The sequence below is a fragment of the Nuphar pumila genome, chromosome 15 (assembly GCF_984573655.1).
Source record: "Nuphar pumila chromosome 15, dmNupPumi1.hap1.1, whole genome shotgun sequence".
Taxonomy (NCBI): Eukaryota; Viridiplantae; Streptophyta; class Magnoliopsida; order Nymphaeales; family Nymphaeaceae; genus Nuphar; species Nuphar pumila.
This window is the reverse complement of record NC_143263.1, coordinates 31258161-31277204: the sequence shown is the minus strand read 5'-3', so window position 1 is coordinate 31277204 and position 19044 is coordinate 31258161. Positions and strand designations below refer to the sequence as shown.

The following is a 19044-nucleotide window of genomic DNA, read 5'->3' as shown; positions in this document are numbered from 1 at the left end:
TCGTGTGGATGTCAACCCTGATAGGTCAGTATATGAGTCCAACCCTGAGTCTGTTTTAGGAAATTACCATTTTACCTTCTTTTATTAAGAAAATTATCATTTTAGCCCTAGATTATCCTAGACCCATGTCAGTCAGAGTCAACCAAGCTCATTCTCAAGCTCAGAATAGTTGAAATGTCAATCATTTCTAGCTCACCTAAGCTCACAGTGAGTAGGGCATGTTCATTTTTTGTCATTCCTGCCAAAATGGGATCATTTCTTTATAAATGAGCTCATTTCTCACTCAAACCCAAGTCAATTGTCTCTGAGTCAGTCAGTCCCAGTCAATCATGTTCTCTTGAGTCTAGCTTGAGCTCACAGAAGTTCAAGTGCTTCAGTTTCAGTTCAAAACCACTTCCAAGTGTCTAAAAGCCCTTTTTAGCCCATTTCAGCTCTTTCAGCTGAAATTGAGCTGAGTCCAGCCAGTTGAGCTAGTGTTTGAGCTTCAATTTTAGTTCATCTCAGTATTATTGATCTTTATTTCAGCTCAAACCCAGCTCTAGTCCACAACTCAGTTCACTCCAGTGACCATTTCTCTAAAAATGGCAGCATTTCTTGATAATTCAGTCTGAGAGTTCAGTTGAGTCAGTGTCTTGTCAGTCCAGTTGAGTTCTGAAACCTTAGAACTCAGCTCAATCTAGTTCATTTTAGTTCAAACCAGTTCAAACTTTAATTTTCAGTGTCACTTTGACTCGACAAAGACAAAAACCATTTCTTGAACCATTTTGTCCAATTTTATTAATTTTAACACTTTTTGAACTGATACAACTGTCAATCGGGGTCCAATATCCAAATTTCTTCATTCAGGGTTAGCATTTTGCATGGCATTTCATATCATTTCTCATCATTTTCTATCATTTCATCATATTTCATCACATTTCATTTTATTTCATTTCATTTTCGAGATCTAGAACTCCAGTTTTGAAAGTTTCAATCCAAATTTGAGTTTTAAAGCTTTTCAAAATCAACTTCGAACCCTGGATTTCCAAAATTGATATTTTTACCCCCAAAATTCTAAATTTAAAAATATTTTCCCTAGAAAACAATCTAGATTCTTTTCAAACTTAGTTTTTCAGATTCTAAACTGGATTTGCTTCGCAACAGGGTACAAAACTTCAAATTCTGAGCTTATTTCAAAAATTGCTAAAAATAGCTCATTTTATCCAAAATTTTTCTGAGAAACCATTCTACCCCTCTGACTTTCAAAATGAATTTTAAAATTGAAAAAGTGGGCCCGCTCCGAGATGGCCTCTTCATTTGCATTTCCTTTTAAAAAAAAAACTTTTCTTGTTGTTTGCTTTTTTTTTCTTTATTATTTTTATTTTCATTTTTTATTTTATGAAAGGTGGGACTCACAAGCGAGGTCGACCCCCCTCTTTCCTTTTTCCTTTTTCCCTTTTCTTTCCTTTCTCCTTTTTCCCTCTTTTTCTTTCCTTTCTTCTTCCATTTTCTTTCCTTTCTTCCTTTTCTTCTCCTTCTTTCTTTCCTTTTCTTTTTCTTCCTTCTCTTCTTTTCTTCTTCTTCTCCTTCCTTCCCCCCCTTGGTCGATCCCCTCTTTCCCTCTTCTTTTCCTCTTTCTTCCTTCCCTTCTTCCTTCTTTCTTTCCTTTTTCCCTTCCTCCCTTTCTTTCCTTCTTTCTTTCTCTCCTTTCTTCCTCTCCTTATTACTCCAACCCTTTCCTATTCTAAAAAAAAAAACTAACTAACACCCATACGGTGGATGTTATCTCCCATTCCCTTAGCAACTCTCTTCTCACATTCATCTCTCTCCCAAGGCATCTCATGCTCAGCCTCTTGGCTCCTCCTCTCTAGATCTCTCTCAACCCTCTCTCTCTCTCTCTCTCACACACACACACACACCTTCACAGCAAACCCTTGGTTGCAGCAACTCCATTGCAACTTTCATCACCATTGAAGCCTTGGTGAAGCTCCAGCTGAGCCACCTCCTTCAACTTCCAAGTGTCCATGCCAAAGTGCATCTTCTCCAACACCTCCAGCTCGCCCTTTGGTACCAGCATCATCACAGCTCCAGCTCTTGGTCTTCCCCACGGTGGCAACCACTGCAACACATTTTCATCAAGGCAGCAAAGGGAGCAGCAACCTACCTTCTTCCTTCAGTTGATCCACCATTGCAGCAATCACCTCTTACTTCAACCTCCACCTTCAACCTTGGAAGTAGCATCTTCAGCATCACGACCAAGCATCTCCAAGTGGCAGACGCCCTGCAGCCTTGTAGCAGCATCCTTGCACAGAATCTCCAGCAAGCTCCACGGCTCCCAACGCTCAGCACAACTGAAGTAGCCACCTTCTCTAGCATTGCTTCAACATCCCCCATTGCTCTCACAACTCTCTTTGTTGCAACTGAATCCTCCAAGGTGAGCCACTATTCATTTCCCTTGTGATTCTCATTGATTATTGATAAAGCCTCTAAGAAGAGCATCCATGGAATCCGTGGACTAGGGATATCTAGATTCCATTTTTTTCATGAATGCTGTAAAATCAAATCAAAGAATGGGTTACAGTCATATAAATGTATTTTTCCTGGTTTTAAATCAAGTGAATACAATAGAGTATTCACCTTATCTACTGAGGCTATGAGGATGAGAGGATTCATCCATCGGTTGGATCAAAACTCTCATTTTGGGAGCCAACATCAAGATAGATCATATATCCTGTTAATTTTGTTTATTTTCATGTCTTCATATAGCCTTCATTCTGAGCATTGCATGTTAGAGTAGGTTGTTTACTTCATAAGTATGTAGTGTAGTTTTTGTTAATACCTAACTTAGGTTTTGATTTTGGATGAAAATCCAACTGTTATTTCATGTAAGTTTTCTTATTTATAAATTTTGAAAATTTTATGGTAGTTAGATATATTTGTTTGTGATATTATGACAAAATTTTGGACCAATTTTTGTTCTTGAACCCCATAAAAAAAATCAAACTCCATATCGAGTTTTCAACCCTCTGGAATTTCCAGATCTTTAATTAGTAGACTTGAGGACCCGAGATCTCCTCCATGAGAGACTGAATCCTTCTCTAAAAAATACTATAGATCCCTGGTAGAACCTAGTATTTTTCTGGTTTTTTTTAAATAGATTTAGTCTCTGTCAAAAATCGGAAATTCCAGACCCCTAAGAGAATTTGGTTATATCCTTGTCAGGGTCTAGACCGACCCTAATCCTCTGTGGTACTCCAATCCTTGGGTCGAATACCAAAACCATCAAAAAATAGTTGTTCCTCATAAACTCCTCTACCATTTTCCGAAATTTCAGGATTTTATGAATTCAGATTCCTAGTTTTTTTAGATTTTACAAATTCATTAGCTAAATCTCTGTTAGTTAGATTTTATCAGAATTAGAGGTCTAATAAACCTCTGTGTCCATCCAATCCGTAGGTCCATTGTAGAAACAATCAAAAAATGAACTGTTCCTCTGTGTGTCAGGATCATTCTCCTAAAATTTCAGAGGTTTCGGCCTCTGTTTACTAGTTTCTATCAGTCTACCCTAAATTCCAGAGTCGTCGGATTTCGATCCGACTTGCCGGAGTTGTAGATCTCCGACCATAGATCAAATCTCAAAACTATAAAAAAAAATCTTTGCCTAACTGTCCTCTGTCATCCCATAAAATTTGGGGAATTTTTATGGTAGGTTAGTACTCCAAATTTGCCTTTCATTAGGGCAAATCTAGGGTTTTAGGCAAAAATCATTTAATTTAGGATTTTTATTTGAATTTCCATATGTAAAAATACTAAAAATATTAATTTTCAGATTCCATTCTGTTCTTGGGGTTAGTCTAGGTGTCCATGCCAAATTTGAGTCAATTTCAAACTCATTTGCTTTTTATGTTAGTTAATTTTTAAAATTAAGGGTGAAACTCAAACGAAAACCAAGCAAAATTTAGAGTCTTTAGGATATATTTACATTTTAGGGTTTTAATATGTTTATCATCATCTTACAGTTGATTTCCATATCATTTGCATTTATTCAAATTTCAAAATTTGTATTTTTACAAAAATTATTTCAGAAAACCCTGATTTCAAGGCCATAGTCTTGCTATCAGGGGCATTTTGATCATTTTTACCTCAATTTTGATTTTCCAACTTTAATTTTCATATTTTCATCATATCATATCATCTTGTATTTGATTTATCATTATTTAAAATCCAAAATCTCATTTTTACAAAATATCTTTTTGAAAACCCTGATTTCAAGGCCATAGTCTTGCTATCAGGGGCATTTTGGTTATTTGACATCAATTTTGAATTTTCAAACTTTAATTTTGGATTTTCCATTCATTTTCATCATATATTTCTTATGTTTATATCAAGGAGGTATGAATCAGGCTTTACACTCGCATAAAATTTGATAATTTTCCAATATTTTCGGATAAATCTAGATAAACCTACATTTTTGTGCTAACTTGTTTCCTAGTGTTGCAAGAATATTCAAGAAGGCTTTTATTCATTTTTCTTTTATTTTAATTCAATGTAATATCAAGATGTACTATTTGGAATAAAAGTTACATTTTCTGCTTAGAATAGGATGCATTGCATATAGTTTGTTTTCGTAATTTCAATATCTGATGAATGTATCATTCATGCATATATTTTTCTCAAATCCACTATGGTTGACACGAATGACACGTGCACAAGCTCTTAGGGAGTTGACAAACTCGGTGAAATTCATATTTTTGGTCATAGTCAAAATACGAAGGAAACTCAGATTTGTGATATTCGTATTAGTCACATTTAGCCTACCATCTGAGGCTAACTTCAAAAATGCACTGCATTTCTCAAAAATACAAAAGAATTTTCTCAATTCCTCAAAACAATGTCTTTCAAATCCATATTCATTCATTTCATTTCATTCAATTTGCAAATTCCAATTCCATTTCTGAGAAATCGATTTTTCTCAGAATTTTCTAAGTTTTTCTTAGGATTTGATTTTCTTAGAACTCTGAGTTGTCAAATGATATTTCAAGTATTTCCAAAGTTCAAAACCATGATTTTTCCAATGTCTTTAACATTCTCAATATTATTTTCAAAGTTCAAAAATCGATTTTCTCAAAGTCCAAGTTTTTTTGAGAATCAACTTTCTCTTTAAAAGTTACTTTCCAATGCAAATTCCTGATTTCCAATGAAATTCAATGATTTTCTTAGAATTGTTTTTCCAAACACATTTCAATTTTCCAAGCAAACATCATATTTCTCAAACTTGCATCTTTTCAAAATTCCATAGCACATGCCTGATTCTTTGTGCATTTAAGAAAATAGAGCATAATTTAGAAAATTGAACTTAGTCAAAGCACACATTTGATCCTTGGTTCAATTATCCCTGGTAAAAGATCCAGAAATGATTAAAGTTCATACTGACAGGCGAGTCCCATTCTACAAAATTTTCTCGCAAATTTAAAAAACGGTGGCGAGTAATTTTCAAAAACCATTTTCAAAACTTTGGTCAAGTTGACTCACAGAATCATTTCTCTCTCTCTCTCTCGCAGAGGGAGGGAAATTTTTTGCTATGATAACAATGACTATATATGCAATACGATGCAAATGCTTGCGATAATATGATGTATAATGTAAATGCATGCAATAAAATGTTATATGACCTAAATACATTTGGACAATGATATTGAATGTTAAGCATGCTATTTTTTTAAGTTCTATGTATGTTTGAACCATGCTTGTACTATGATTTGCATATATCTGAGTGTATAGTTCAAGAAACCTTCGTAGTGTCAATTGACACACCTTGTGTGAATGTTTCTTTGATTGCATATGATCCATGTCATCCATCTGATAGCTTGGGTATGAGCTTGGGTCTGTTGTGAACCTCCAAGGTATGCAAGGGCATATTGTATTACATGCATACATTCATGCCTTAAATGATTTCACTTGCCTTCATCGACAAATTGCTCATATGGGCTAAAGGCGCCAAAGCAACGTGATTGAGTTGAGTACATAATAGTATCATGTTTCAAATATTGCCCTATGAGGGTACTTGGGCTAGTGAGCCCTGTCTGCCTCACGGATCAAGGTACATGAAATGTCACATGCATTAATTAAGAAAAAACTTGTAACTTAATCACACCTTGATCTACCTTAGAGAAGGTAGGTGGTACAACCTCGAGTGACACAAACACATATAGATTCACGTACATGTCATTCTGAATATTTGTTATGGGAGCAAGAACGTCTCATTGGTTTTCAATCACTCGAAGATAAGGAGGTTGGGGTTATCCATGTGTCCTAGGTGATACACCCCTACTACTGCATATAGTTTTGGATTGCAATCTTTTTTGAACATCTAGCCTTTGTGGGAATTCTCTCGGCCACAGGTCGCCTACATTGGATAACCGGTTTGTTAGGTATTTTGGGTTAATAAGTCATGAAGCATAATAAACACCCATCATGACCTCATCAGATACGAGGATTATACCTGAGTACCTAGAGATGTTAAGAAAGAAAAACAAAATATGCATTGACTCACGAAATATTATTTATGCTTTACTATTGAAATACATATTTCTTATCTGTATTGATGTTGGGATACACATTGCCATTCATATTAATGTTGAGATCTATGCTTGCTCTTTATTTTGTTATATCATGATATGATGATATTAGTGGACTCTGATATTATGGCTGCGATGAATGTTTTATCATGTACAATATTATGTTATTGGTTTGACTTACCTGCTCGAAAGAGTATGACCCCTTTTTTATGGGGATATTGATGATAAATGAACGACGATGCAATGACATGATGTGGTGGAGTGGCCAAAGACCATATTCTATCTTTTTGTCGGTCCTAAGGTTTTTGTATCTCAATTAGATTGAGATGTTTTGTAATTCTGTGCATGGACATGGTTCAATAGATTTAAATACATTTAATCTTTGATGGAATGATAGTATGCCTTTTTATTCTTGTGGAGTCAAATTTTTTGATGTTATTGTTATTAGTCTCTATAATCCGCTCAAGGTTGTCCAATTTCGAAAACCAAAACTATTTTCACTGTGTATCATATTAAAAAAAATTGGTTGCAAATTTTCACTTATTTCAAATTCAAAATTTTAAGGCATTACACTGGACCCAAATCTTAATTGGGTTTTCCTATTTGTCACCACCGGTTGACACCCCTAGCTACCAAATTGCAAATAATAGAGTTGTCCCAAATCCTTAGCGCACCATTCAAGCCCAGAGTTATTTCTTTCATACTAATGTTTAGATTGTATTAAAATTAGGCCAAAGGTTCAAACTCAAGTTGTCTGGTTTCTGAACCCCATACCTCTTGGAACTCTGCAACTTGAAGCCCATTAGGAACGTCAATGGGTCGGATGCAACCTGACATCCAACCGAAAACTGAATCCGATTAGTCGGATTTTGGTAATCAAATTGGAATCCGATTAATTATTGGATTCCAGTTCAGTATTGCCTTTTGCATTCAAACTTAAACCTGAATCTCACTAAAACCCCAACCTGATTAAGTGTAAATATCGAGTTTTAAGCTAGTTGGATCCGGATTCGGTTTTATTCGATTCCATCTGACCCTGAATCTGAATCCAAATCCAATTAAGTGGACCCGGTAACGCTCGGATCTGACCCGTTTACCTCCCTAATGCCCATGAAGCTTCGCAGATTTCAGCAACTAGGACATATTCCATATGCATTTGACCAAGTTCAGAGTTGGAAAGGGGCATGATAGTGGTTAGATCCATAACGACGACACCAAATCCATCTTGTACGCTGAGCAGACTCATTATGAATGAAATAGTCACGATCCATTTGAAGCATCCCGAAAGTTGGAAACACATATGGACCCACTGAATCCAGTACAGTGATGTTACTCTGCAGTTTTGGATAAAATCATGTCTGTAGAATCATGTATAAGGATTCATGTGCGTGCGGGTTTTGATGGTTAGAGAGAGAAAGAGAGTCAACCATGCAGCTTCTCTAACTCAAACTTTTTTGTAAATTTTAATGGTTTCTGGTTGGGGATCTGTCATTTATGGTTGATTTTTGGGCTCAAATTGTCATCTGCTGATGATGGTGGTGATGATGATGATACAGATGTTAACCCAAGCTTGTCATCTTCATATAACCCCACATTGATCTCATCTCCAGACCCCTTCAACCCTCTCTTTCTTCAAAACCATGAGGTCTTACCGACCTCCCTAAGACGCCCATTTTGCTCAATTCTCTTACTCACTGCCTCCCATGGCAAATTCTGAGAAACCCACCTTGTCATACCTTGACTCCCCACCAAACACAACCTCCTGTGTCTCAAACAGTGACACCCTCTTCCCAGAATTCACCCCACCTGAGGTTTCATCATTCAAGAAACTCAGTGAGAACCTCGATTCGCTGTTTCGATTGCCAGATTTCGATCTCTACAGCGACGCTAAGATCGTCGTCGATGGCAACCACGAAGTCCGCGTCCACAGGTGTATACTCGCGGCGAGAAGTCCCTTTCTCAGGCAGGTTTTCCTGGGGAAGGAGAAAAATAGGTATGAATTGAAGGAGCTTACCAAGGACTTTGATGTGGGCTATGATGCTCTGGTGTCGGTTCTGGAGTATATGTATATTGGCGAAGTGAAGCCCCTTCCTCCTGAGATCTGCACCTGTGTTGATGAGGAGTGCCCTCATGAATCCTGCAGGCCAGTCATTGATTTTGCTGTTGAGGTTTTTTATGCATCACATACTTTCCAGATTGCTGATCTGGTTGATGTATGGAAGGTGATCAATTTACAATTTTAGTTTGTCTTGTTTCTCGAGAAATTTCTTGTTTTAATTTTATAAATTAATCATGAAGAATTCCCAAGTTCTGAGGTCTTATATAGGCATGTTGATCTAGCCAAGATATTGCTAAATTTGAATGTGCTAATAGACAAACTGATGAGAGTTCAGTTGCTATTTTAGTTTTCCTTTTCCTTGAGAAGTTTCTTGTTTTAATTTTGTAATTAATCATGAAGAATAGCCAAGTTTTGAACTCTTATATAGGGATATTAATCTAGCCAAACTAGTGCTGAATTTGAATGGATCTAAGGTGTTAATGGATAAACTGATGGAGTTCAGTTGCTAGACACACAGTTGGAAGTAGAGCAAGATTGGAAATCATTCAGTTGTCAAGAATATTTTATCACAGTTTGATTTTATTCTTCTGTCAGCAGTCCTAAAGTTGCTTTTCAGTTTAGAAAACCAGACATACAAAATAGCCAGGTATGAAGATAGGACGGGGATGCCTCTTTGTTGATATGGATGTTGTTGTTGTGGCTAGTCCCACCAATAACCATATGATCTAAATGAAAATTTTAAGACATTATGTTTGACCATGAATATGTTCTTTTCCGGTTAGCTTTTTGTGCTTTCGATTTTCTAGGACCACAGAGAGCATTGGACCTCTAAACTTTCTGGGCAACTAGTAAAAAGGTGCTTCACCTGTTGACATATATTTGAACCGGACCACTTAGTTTTTCATCGCTAGGATAGTAGAGGAACCTTTAGGAATTCAAACATGCCTTCAATCATGTGTAAAGAGCTATCTGGCGCCTTCATCCTGGATTCTTGAAGACGAGGCATCTTTAAAGTAGCTGAATTAGTTTCTTTTTGGTAAAGCATCTTTATGGAGAATGGAAATGTAAACTGTCCATTCAGAAACACAAGTACTTTGATCATATAAATGATGGAAACTGTCAGCACATATATATATGTTAGATCAAGTGCAATTCAGCAAGATTTAGTTGTCTATGAATGAAAATATCTGAATACAGACTATGGCCTCTGAGGGTCACTGGCCCCACATGTATACAGTATCACCAAAGCAGTAGCAGCAATTTTATGGCAAAGTATTTTTCAGGAGAATTTCAAAACAATTATTTTCTTAGGAAACCCTTAGCTATTTTTGAAAAAAAAAATAAAACAAAGAAAAAAAAATTCAAAAGTGCATGGACTTGTTGCATAATAGTATAGAACTATAAATAAGAGCTCTAAGATTCAGAAAACATAAGGAATTAGGAAAAGGATTTCACATTTTTTTCCGCAACAGTTAAAAATTGTTGATATTCTCATAATCATGTGCTCAAGATATTGGAGATACTTATGGCATGATTGATTCGCTTATTTATTGTCATTGTTATTGTCTGTAAGCACATGCATTTTGTGTATCAAGTTGGTCCATCTATTTAAACCAAGCATTGCTTACTTACCAAACTATGTTTTTATTTATTTATTTTAGTCAATCTGACCTCATGGATGTGATTTGCATGCTCGCTTTAGTGGGGTTCAGCATTTGGATTGCTAGATTCCGACATTGGAGTAGTTTTTTCCAGCGATTGAAAAATCAACAGCCATAAATGAATCAATTTTTTTTGACTAAAAAAAAATGTGTTCCTCACCAAAAAAATACGATCTCCCACTAATTGAGCATGCTGAGCACATCTATGACATCGATTGAGTCAAAACAACTTGCGTCTAACTATAGATTGTACACCAAATAAATAAATAAATAAATAAATAAATATATATATGTTTTACACATTTATTGTGGCTTTTCAGGTCTGATGCATCTAGTTTGTTCCATTTCTTGCAACATTATGAAAAACATATCAGGATATTTCCTTCCATCACCAGTCTGATTCTCAATTGCTTTTCAAGTCTTGAATGAATCATGTGAACAATTGCAGTATTGTCAGTCATTTACTCTGTTTTGTTTGCAGATTCGCCTCCTTGAAATTCTAGACAAGGTTGCAAAAGATGACATACTAATAATTTTATCAGTGGCTAACATGTGCGATAAAGAAAGTGGAAGGTTGTTGACCAAGTGTATAGACAGTGTGGTAAAGTCTGATATTGATATCACCACTCTTGAGAAGGCATTACCTCAAGATGTTGTTAAGTTAATCATGGATACTCGGGCAAATTTGGGTTTAGCCACCTCTGAAATCAACTGCCCACCAAATAAACATGTGAGAAGGATACATCGGGCTCTTGATTCAGATGATGTTGAACTAATAAGGTTGTTGCTAAAAGAAGGGCACACAACTCTGGATGATGCATATGCACTACATTATGCAGTAGCATACTGTGATTCCAAGACTACAACTGAACTTCTGGATATTGGGCTTGCTGATGTTAACTATAGGAACCCCAGGGGATATACTGTGCTCCATGTTGCTGCGATGCGTAAAGAGCCTAAGATTATAGTCTCACTTTTAACGAAGGGAGCTCGACCAACTGACCTTACACTGGATGGAAGGAAAGCACTTCAAATATCAAAGAGGCTCACCAAGTCTGTTCACTACTTTAGGACCACTGAAGAAGGAAATGCTTCTCCGAATGGGAGGTTATGTATAGATGTATTGGAGCAGGCTGAGAGGAGGGATCCGCTACTTGGGGAGGCTTCTGTTTCTCTTGCAATGGCAGGCGAAGATCTGCGCTCAAGATTGCTATACCTTGAAAATAGAGGTGAGATTTCTCAATTCAAGAATTAAGGTTGAGATATACAATGGTGCTAAGAAGAAGGCATGTACTTACCTTGTACACTTATCTTGTAAGTGTTGTTCTCTCTGTACACATGCATTTTGACATATCCTTTACTTCTCCTTTTCATATTTCTACCAAGCGTTTTGCAACAGTGGAATGCATTTTTTTTCTGCATATGAATTCCTGGCATATATTTCTTGTGACAAGCATTTTGGAAACTGTGTGATTTTACTGGAAATACTGTATAACAGATTTTGCACTTCAATTTCTCCTCTACAACTCATTCTGTTACTCTTAAGTCTTACCACCACCATAGTCTGACCGCGTGGCCAGCAAGGTGGTTGTGAGGGTGCTGAGATGAAGGTGCCAGATCAAACCTTGTTGGTGCACGGGTGTGTCCGTAGCTTTCAGAGGTGGGCCACGTAAGGCAGGGTGGTTGTGGGTCCCCACCGGTGGTTTTCCTCACTTCGGCAAGGGTTCCACGTCATATTAAAAAAAAACTCATTCTGTTACTCTTGTAGGCATGGCTGAAACTGTAAAAGTATTTTTTGTTAATAATTTGTATGCTTTTTCATATTGAATTGATGCCAAGTATTTAGCAAATTACTTTGTTCTTGTTAAACTGTCATTACTTCAAGTCTGAAAAATATTCAACACTTGAACCTAGGTTTTTGTGAATATTCTTGCAAATGATAGAAAGCACTCTATGGTGTATAAGTTGAAACCTAGATGCCTATGCAATCTCTCTTTTGAATTGTTACTTGCCACTTTCCACAACTATAAGGTGGAGACTAGTGCCAAAGTAATTTTAGAATAAATGCTCAGCTGATACATGACAATCTATGTCACAGGGACTCGGCTAGCAGGGTGCCGCACCCGCATCGACGCGACTCGATGCGGGTGCGTTCAACCCGATCCTGGGTGCGTTGACCGCACCCAGGGTCATTTTGGTCCATTTTTTTTAAAAATTTTGCCCTATGAAATGGGCTGCGGATGGTCCATTTTTTTGGTTTTTTTTTTATTTATTTTTTTTGCCCTATGAAATGGGCTGCAGAATTTAAAAAAAAATCTGGGGGGGGGGGGGGGGGGAGGGGGGGCGCTGCCCCCCTATAACCCCCCGCCAGGGGCGGCCCCCCCTGGACCCCCGCCCGCTGACCGTGCAGCGGGACCTGCGCCGGGGGGAACCCCAGACCCCCCTTATATATATATATATATATATATATATATATATATATATATATATATATATATATATATACATTTTTGCCCCTGCCGCACCCCCGCACCCGGGTTTTTTAGAAGTGCCGAATCCCCGCACCCGCACCAGCACTCACACCCATGTGACATAGATGACAATGCTAAAATGTTATGTTCATGTGTTCAGTGTTGGTGATATTACTTTTAGAGTCTTTTGAATTTGAGTTACTTCATCACACCTTCACTGAAGGGGTATCTTTCTTAATCTTATAATTATCATCCCACATTCACCAAAGGTGTAACTTTCTTAATTCTTATAATTATTATCCCACCTTCACCAAAGGAGTATCTTTCTTAATTCTTATTATTACATCATATTTGTTAACCATGGTAGTAGACACTTCCAGACAATCATTCTTAAACAGAAATGTGAACCACTAATTCCATCAATCAATTAATGGCCGTTTAATCTCACTGAGAGGGGATCCAGTAACAGTGGATATTTACAAGACCGACCCGTACTTCATTCTTCCAAAATCATTTTTTCAGAATGATCAAGATGGAAAATTATGTTGAATGATTTTATGTAGTTTCTTCTTTATAATGGGATCAACTATAAACGATCCTGCTTGAATTAATGGTTATTTAATCTAATTCTTCCAAAATCATTTTTTCAGAATGATCAATATGGGCAGTTATGTTGAATGATTTATGTAGTTTCTTTTTTATAATGGGATCAACTATACAAGATCATGCCTGCATAATGGTATACTGAGTGACAAGCTTCAACATATTCTGAGACAATATTTTACATTCCTTAAATGAATTTCATCTCTGGATCCAAAGGCAAAATAGTTCTAGTTGTTTTTTTTTTCATCAGTTAGATGTCTGCTAAAGTGATTATTTATGTACCATTATCCAATCTATTTGATAGGAAATCTGATAGTAATTCTCTTTGTGTGGTTGTATCATTATGCTCACTTTAGCAAGAGAGTGTTCCAAGATTTCCCTGAAATTGAAATCTTTCTTCTAAGTTGGATATGATGATTAGAAGAGACCATTCTTTTCCAACTAAATCCAATAACTTAAACTCACATCTTTGTTTGATGAAATCATTTTTACAAGCACATTTGGTGCTCAAGATATAGGGACCAAATATTCCCCCATGCAAGTTATTCTCTTAATCTCCAGCATTTCCTCCCTTAGCAAAAAATTACTTCAGCTCAGCCTTGGGGATAAGGCTCCTATGCTAGAAACAGTTCTTTATCTATTTGCACATTCTTCTATTCCTCCATTTTTTGATAGTTTCTGACATATATTGTACCATACAAAAGAAATCAATCCACTTTTGAGTCCTCACAAATAATGCAACAGCTGTGGGGAGAGCTGCTAAGGATGGACTAGTTCCTGCCACTTCTGTGTAGGCCATCACCTTTAAAAATTCATCATACATGTCCCCAAATTGCTCTTCCACTTCATCAGTGCCCTTCAAGTCAGACATCTGCTGATGGTTACCATTGAAAACTTTCCCCTCCACTATTTAGTCATCTCTACATAGGTAGGGAAGCAGATTTAACTTTTCTTCTTCCCTTAATTCACCATGACTATGAATGACATATCCATCAATATCATGCATCATATTTATGTTGACATTCTCTATGAGATGACATATACTTTTGAATAGATGGATTTTATCTAGATCGAGGTTGAAAATACTGCTGCAAACTTGAGGGTTGAATGAGATAACTGGACAGGTGGAGCCATGTTATCGTAACAAAAGGGTCTCAGATTCGACCAGACTCTAATGGAACTTTTAGTTGATTCCTCAATGTTGTCATTGTTCATGTCATATCTTTCCTTCTACACTTTAATATAAATGAATATTATGACAAAGAAACATGAATAAGATGCCTTTGCATCCATTTTTAGAGAATATGTCTAACAAAGAGCAATCCCAAGAATCACGGAAAAACTCTACCAAGCAAGTTTATGGAGTGGGAAGAGAAAGGCCCTAAATAGACTAATCTGGACCATGTTGAGCTTTGTGTAGGCAAATTGATTTTAAGAAAGTTGGAAATGAATCATATAAGTGTTAAAATATATGGATGTTATATATATAAATATATTTCATATATATATATGTATATCTTCTGTAATGCCCACTAGAGGCAATTTGGTCTTTTCATCCATTTGTAAATCCGAACTGACAAACTGCTCAATTTTTAAAAAAATGTGATTTTCGGGTCAACCATAGCCCGAATCAAGGAAAATAAAATACCGTTACGCTCAGAATTTTGAGACGCATCCAACGATATATAACTCGAATTTCGCTTCCGAAATACGCCAAAAAATAACCCAATTTTTGCTCGAATTTTGCTTGAATTTAAAGGTAAAAAACAAAACTTTTCTCACGCTTTAAGTGGCTCGTTTAAGCCTTGACAATGAGACCTGGACCAAGCCCAGAGTCCAAAGCATCGGCCTAAAATCGAGAATCTACCGATTTTTCTTCTATAAGCCAAATTTTCGAAAATCTCAAATTTAACCAAGTGTGAAAATACGCGATATTACAATGTTAACAACATGCAAAACACTACATTGACTAGATCACTGTACAAAGCTAAAAACTCAGAGTTTCATAATCTTACCAAGCTTATTGAAATAGATTATGTGTGCCACGAGTATCTTGAGGCAATCATCTTCTTGCTATGTATTCGTTTGTGCATTAGATTGCTGATTTTTTCACCAAAGCACAACCAACTATACAATTCCATACTCTTGTTTCCAAATTCACAATTAAACCATCTTAGGTTTGAGGGATAGTGAGAAAATATTAATCAAGAATTTAGGTTGGCTGAGTTTAGGGACATAGTTAGCATTTTGTCTATCTTCTTTGCATCATATTTTAAATGCGTCATAGTTGGGACACTTGTTTTTCCTTGATTCATTCATATAAGTAACCGTAATATAGGGAGTTGGCTTATAAGAACAAGGGAGCCTTGGCCCTCTATTGCTTGCTCTTCCAATTGATTTATCTTGAAAACTCACTACAACTAATAAACACACACACACACACACACACACACATATATATATATATAAACAAAGGATTGTATGTTCCGTGATGGCTATTATTTTTCTCACATCCTCCTTTTGATATACTGAACATCTATTTGAAGTTTCGGTGGAAAAGTATATTGCAATGCTCTCTCTCTCTCTCTCTACACTCATAAAGATAAACTTTCTATTAAAAGCAAATGAAAATGTTGGCAAATCTGATTCATTAAAGGCAAAAGCAAAGATAATCACACTGTAACGACCCCAAATTAACGCTCAAAAAATGCAATTTTTTTTAAACATTGCGAAAAACATCCTAGGGACCCGAGGCACATTACCGATTTAATATACACAATCCCAACAAGCATTAGACATAGAATAAAAATTTAATTCATGAACTGAAATTGAATTGACTTAATTAAATAGTCTCAATGAAGGTTCACAGAGTTTCCAAAACAAAAACAAACTATCTCATATACATCAGGACCTCGGGCCACCAGATCATAATCCTCGTACCCTCCAGCCAGTTGGTCTCTCCATCACGATGCCTCAATACTTGAAAAAGATTTTTAAAAACTGGGTAAGAACCGAAGTTCTCGTACGAGACCTTCTCAAAATCCAACAATAAAGAATTTAACATAGATCAAATCAAACACAAGTTTAAGAGGGCTTTACAACCATCACACATTTAGAAAAGGTTTGTAATATAAGCAGTTCAAATAAAACAATCAACAATTTCATGTTAAATTAAACATTTAGGGATGTATGAATCAATGCAACATTCTTGAATAACTTTTTAAGTTAAATTATCATTTTTTTTGCATGCATGTCACTATTTAATACACATAAATTTTAATTTTCACTTTTTTAAAACCTGCTGATATAAAAAAATGGGCAAAGTTTATGAGGTTCAAGGCAGTTCGTGGTAGCTCAACACACAATTTGTATTTTAATTACTGTGTTCTACATTTGTTCCTCGATCGATATAAAAAATCATCACTATCAATAGGAGCATTAGAAATCATCACCTAATGCCGATGCGACAAGGAAATCAACATCCATTGAGATCACTTTATTGGTATACCAATAACTACAGCTGAGTCAACGACACCACCCCCAGGTAAAGTGGCGCAAGTTTCCTACAACTGTGGTCGAGAACAAGAACCAGACATCAGGTTTTTAGGGACAACAAATGCACACGATTTTTAGTATCCTTACAACCCCTCATGACCACCATCCAAGGTTCCCACCCTTTTAGAGGGATACCAAGGAAGAAAAGTTATTACACTGTTTTTATTTTAGTTAAAATTTTATTTTTTTAAAACTTATTTATCTACACCCATATGGATCATGGATCTCGGCAATGGATCCAAGATCCATATATGTGTCACAACTCAACGTCAGCCACTATATACATATATTATATATATTTTATATTAATCTAACCAACGAAAGTCTATTTATTTAATAAAAAATATATTTATTAAATAAAAAAATTAGGCACAATTCTATGAGATATTACACACCACTAATAGATTGAATGACATCAGCTTGAAAAAATCCAGGAGAGATCTCCAAAGGGCAAGAGTGAACATGCAGCGCAACTAGGAAGATCATTGCATCATGAAAGTGATGCCAGGCTGTTCAATGCAGCCTATTTAACAAAAGAATTTCAAGAAATACAAAACAACGAGTGAGATTATATCTAAACAGCTGAAAGTCAATCTAGCATATTTTTTTGACACAGTTCATGTTTAACCTGATAGCATGATGCTGCAAAATTTATGTTCACTCATTATTATTCTTGTCTATTTGAAAATCTTATGCAGGAGCATCCAACATTTTCGTTTAACAGAGAATAACACAGATCACAGCTTAGCTTCTTTTGTCCTGAATAACTTAATCAACAGTTTCTTTTTTCTGAAATCATGGAAGAGGAAGACAATTATGTTCTCATTTTAAGGTTTCAGTTATTTGATGTCTGATCCAAGCCTCAATTTTCAACTTGATCTGATAATATGACTATGACTGTCATTATGATGCTATGGGCTTCTAGTCTGCTGTTCATGCAGTTATACGCCAGCTGCCATCCAAACCTGTCCCCGATTTTTTGGTATGGTATCGGGTCTGGACCCGGGTCTAATCAGATCCACAATAAGAGAAACCATACCCAGACCTGATAAGAACTACATGAACCAGACCTGGGCCATACCTGATAAAATAATATTTTCTATCATTTTTACATTGAAAATTTGCAGGTCTTAATCGGAACTGGGGTCGGGCCTGGGTCTGGTATAAAATTTCACAAATTATACCCGGATTCATGTATTAATCAGACCTTCGGGTCTGGACTGGGGTCTTCTTATTTATCACCATACCTGGACCCTATAGAGTTTGGTACAGGTAAACCCAGCCCATTGACACCCTTAATGACAATGCATTGTGGGATGCCTCAACCGTATAATTCTTCAGCTTAGCAAGATTTCCTTTATCATATTGTCTATTAGAATGTTCCATTTTCCTAATTTGAACTTGTATGTTACAGTTGCCCTTGCAAAACTATTGTTCCCCACAGAAGCCAAAGTTGCCATGGACATCGCACATGTGGAAGGTACACCAGAATTCTCGTTAGTGAAAGTATACTTGAATGACTCACCTTTTGTAATGAAAGAGGAACATCTAACAAGGTTGAGAGCACTCTCGAAAACAGGTAACTTACTCCATTTATCTGTGTGCCCGTTGTATACTGAGACTTCCATGATCTGTTGTCGTATATGCCACAGCGTATGCTTCTGGCTGTGGCTGCATATTGTTACTTTTCCAAAATAATGTATTGCTCCCATGATAGACAATTTTCACATGATTCAATAAACTGAAAGGAACTCTATCATTCTATGGTATCAATTTTAACACCCATTCCATTATGATTGCTAGCCACACCAAGGTAACACCGTCTTTGTAACTTGTTCCCTGTTCTTCAATTACCATACTAGCCTCTTCTTCATCTCATATGGACGTAAATTATAGACTAGAGTACAACATCATCACCATGTATTGTCATATGTACGCAGGTTCAGCTTTATCAGTTATATTTCTCCATTATTTTTTTATTTATGGGTAACTGTGACACGGTCTCTCATGTTTCCACTTATATTTCTAGAAACTATTTCCTTTGAAGCCTTTACAAGTCAAACCCCTTACACAGTTCCTTCAATGTGTCTATCCTCACACTTGCATAATAGCATCCACTACTAATCTGCATCACAAAC

The 19044-nt window shown here is 36.4% G+C and overlaps 1 protein-coding gene across 1 annotated transcript in view; it reads left to right on the top strand.

The window, feature by feature from the left end:
• Positions 1 to 7932: 7932 nt before the first annotated feature.
• LOC149815010 (BTB/POZ domain and ankyrin repeat-containing protein NPR1-like) overlaps positions 7933 to 19044 on the top strand; it is a 57604-nt gene continuing 46492 nt past the window's right edge. Inside the window, exons 1-3 of the mRNA XM_089989204.1 lie at positions 7933 to 8779; positions 10759 to 11506; positions 18321 to 18485. Coding sequence (XP_089845330.1) covers positions 8261 to 8779; positions 10759 to 11506; positions 18321 to 18485 — 1432 coding nt within the window. The 5' untranslated portion in view covers positions 7933 to 8260. The remainder of the gene's footprint in view (positions 8780 to 10758; positions 11507 to 18320; positions 18486 to 19044) is intronic.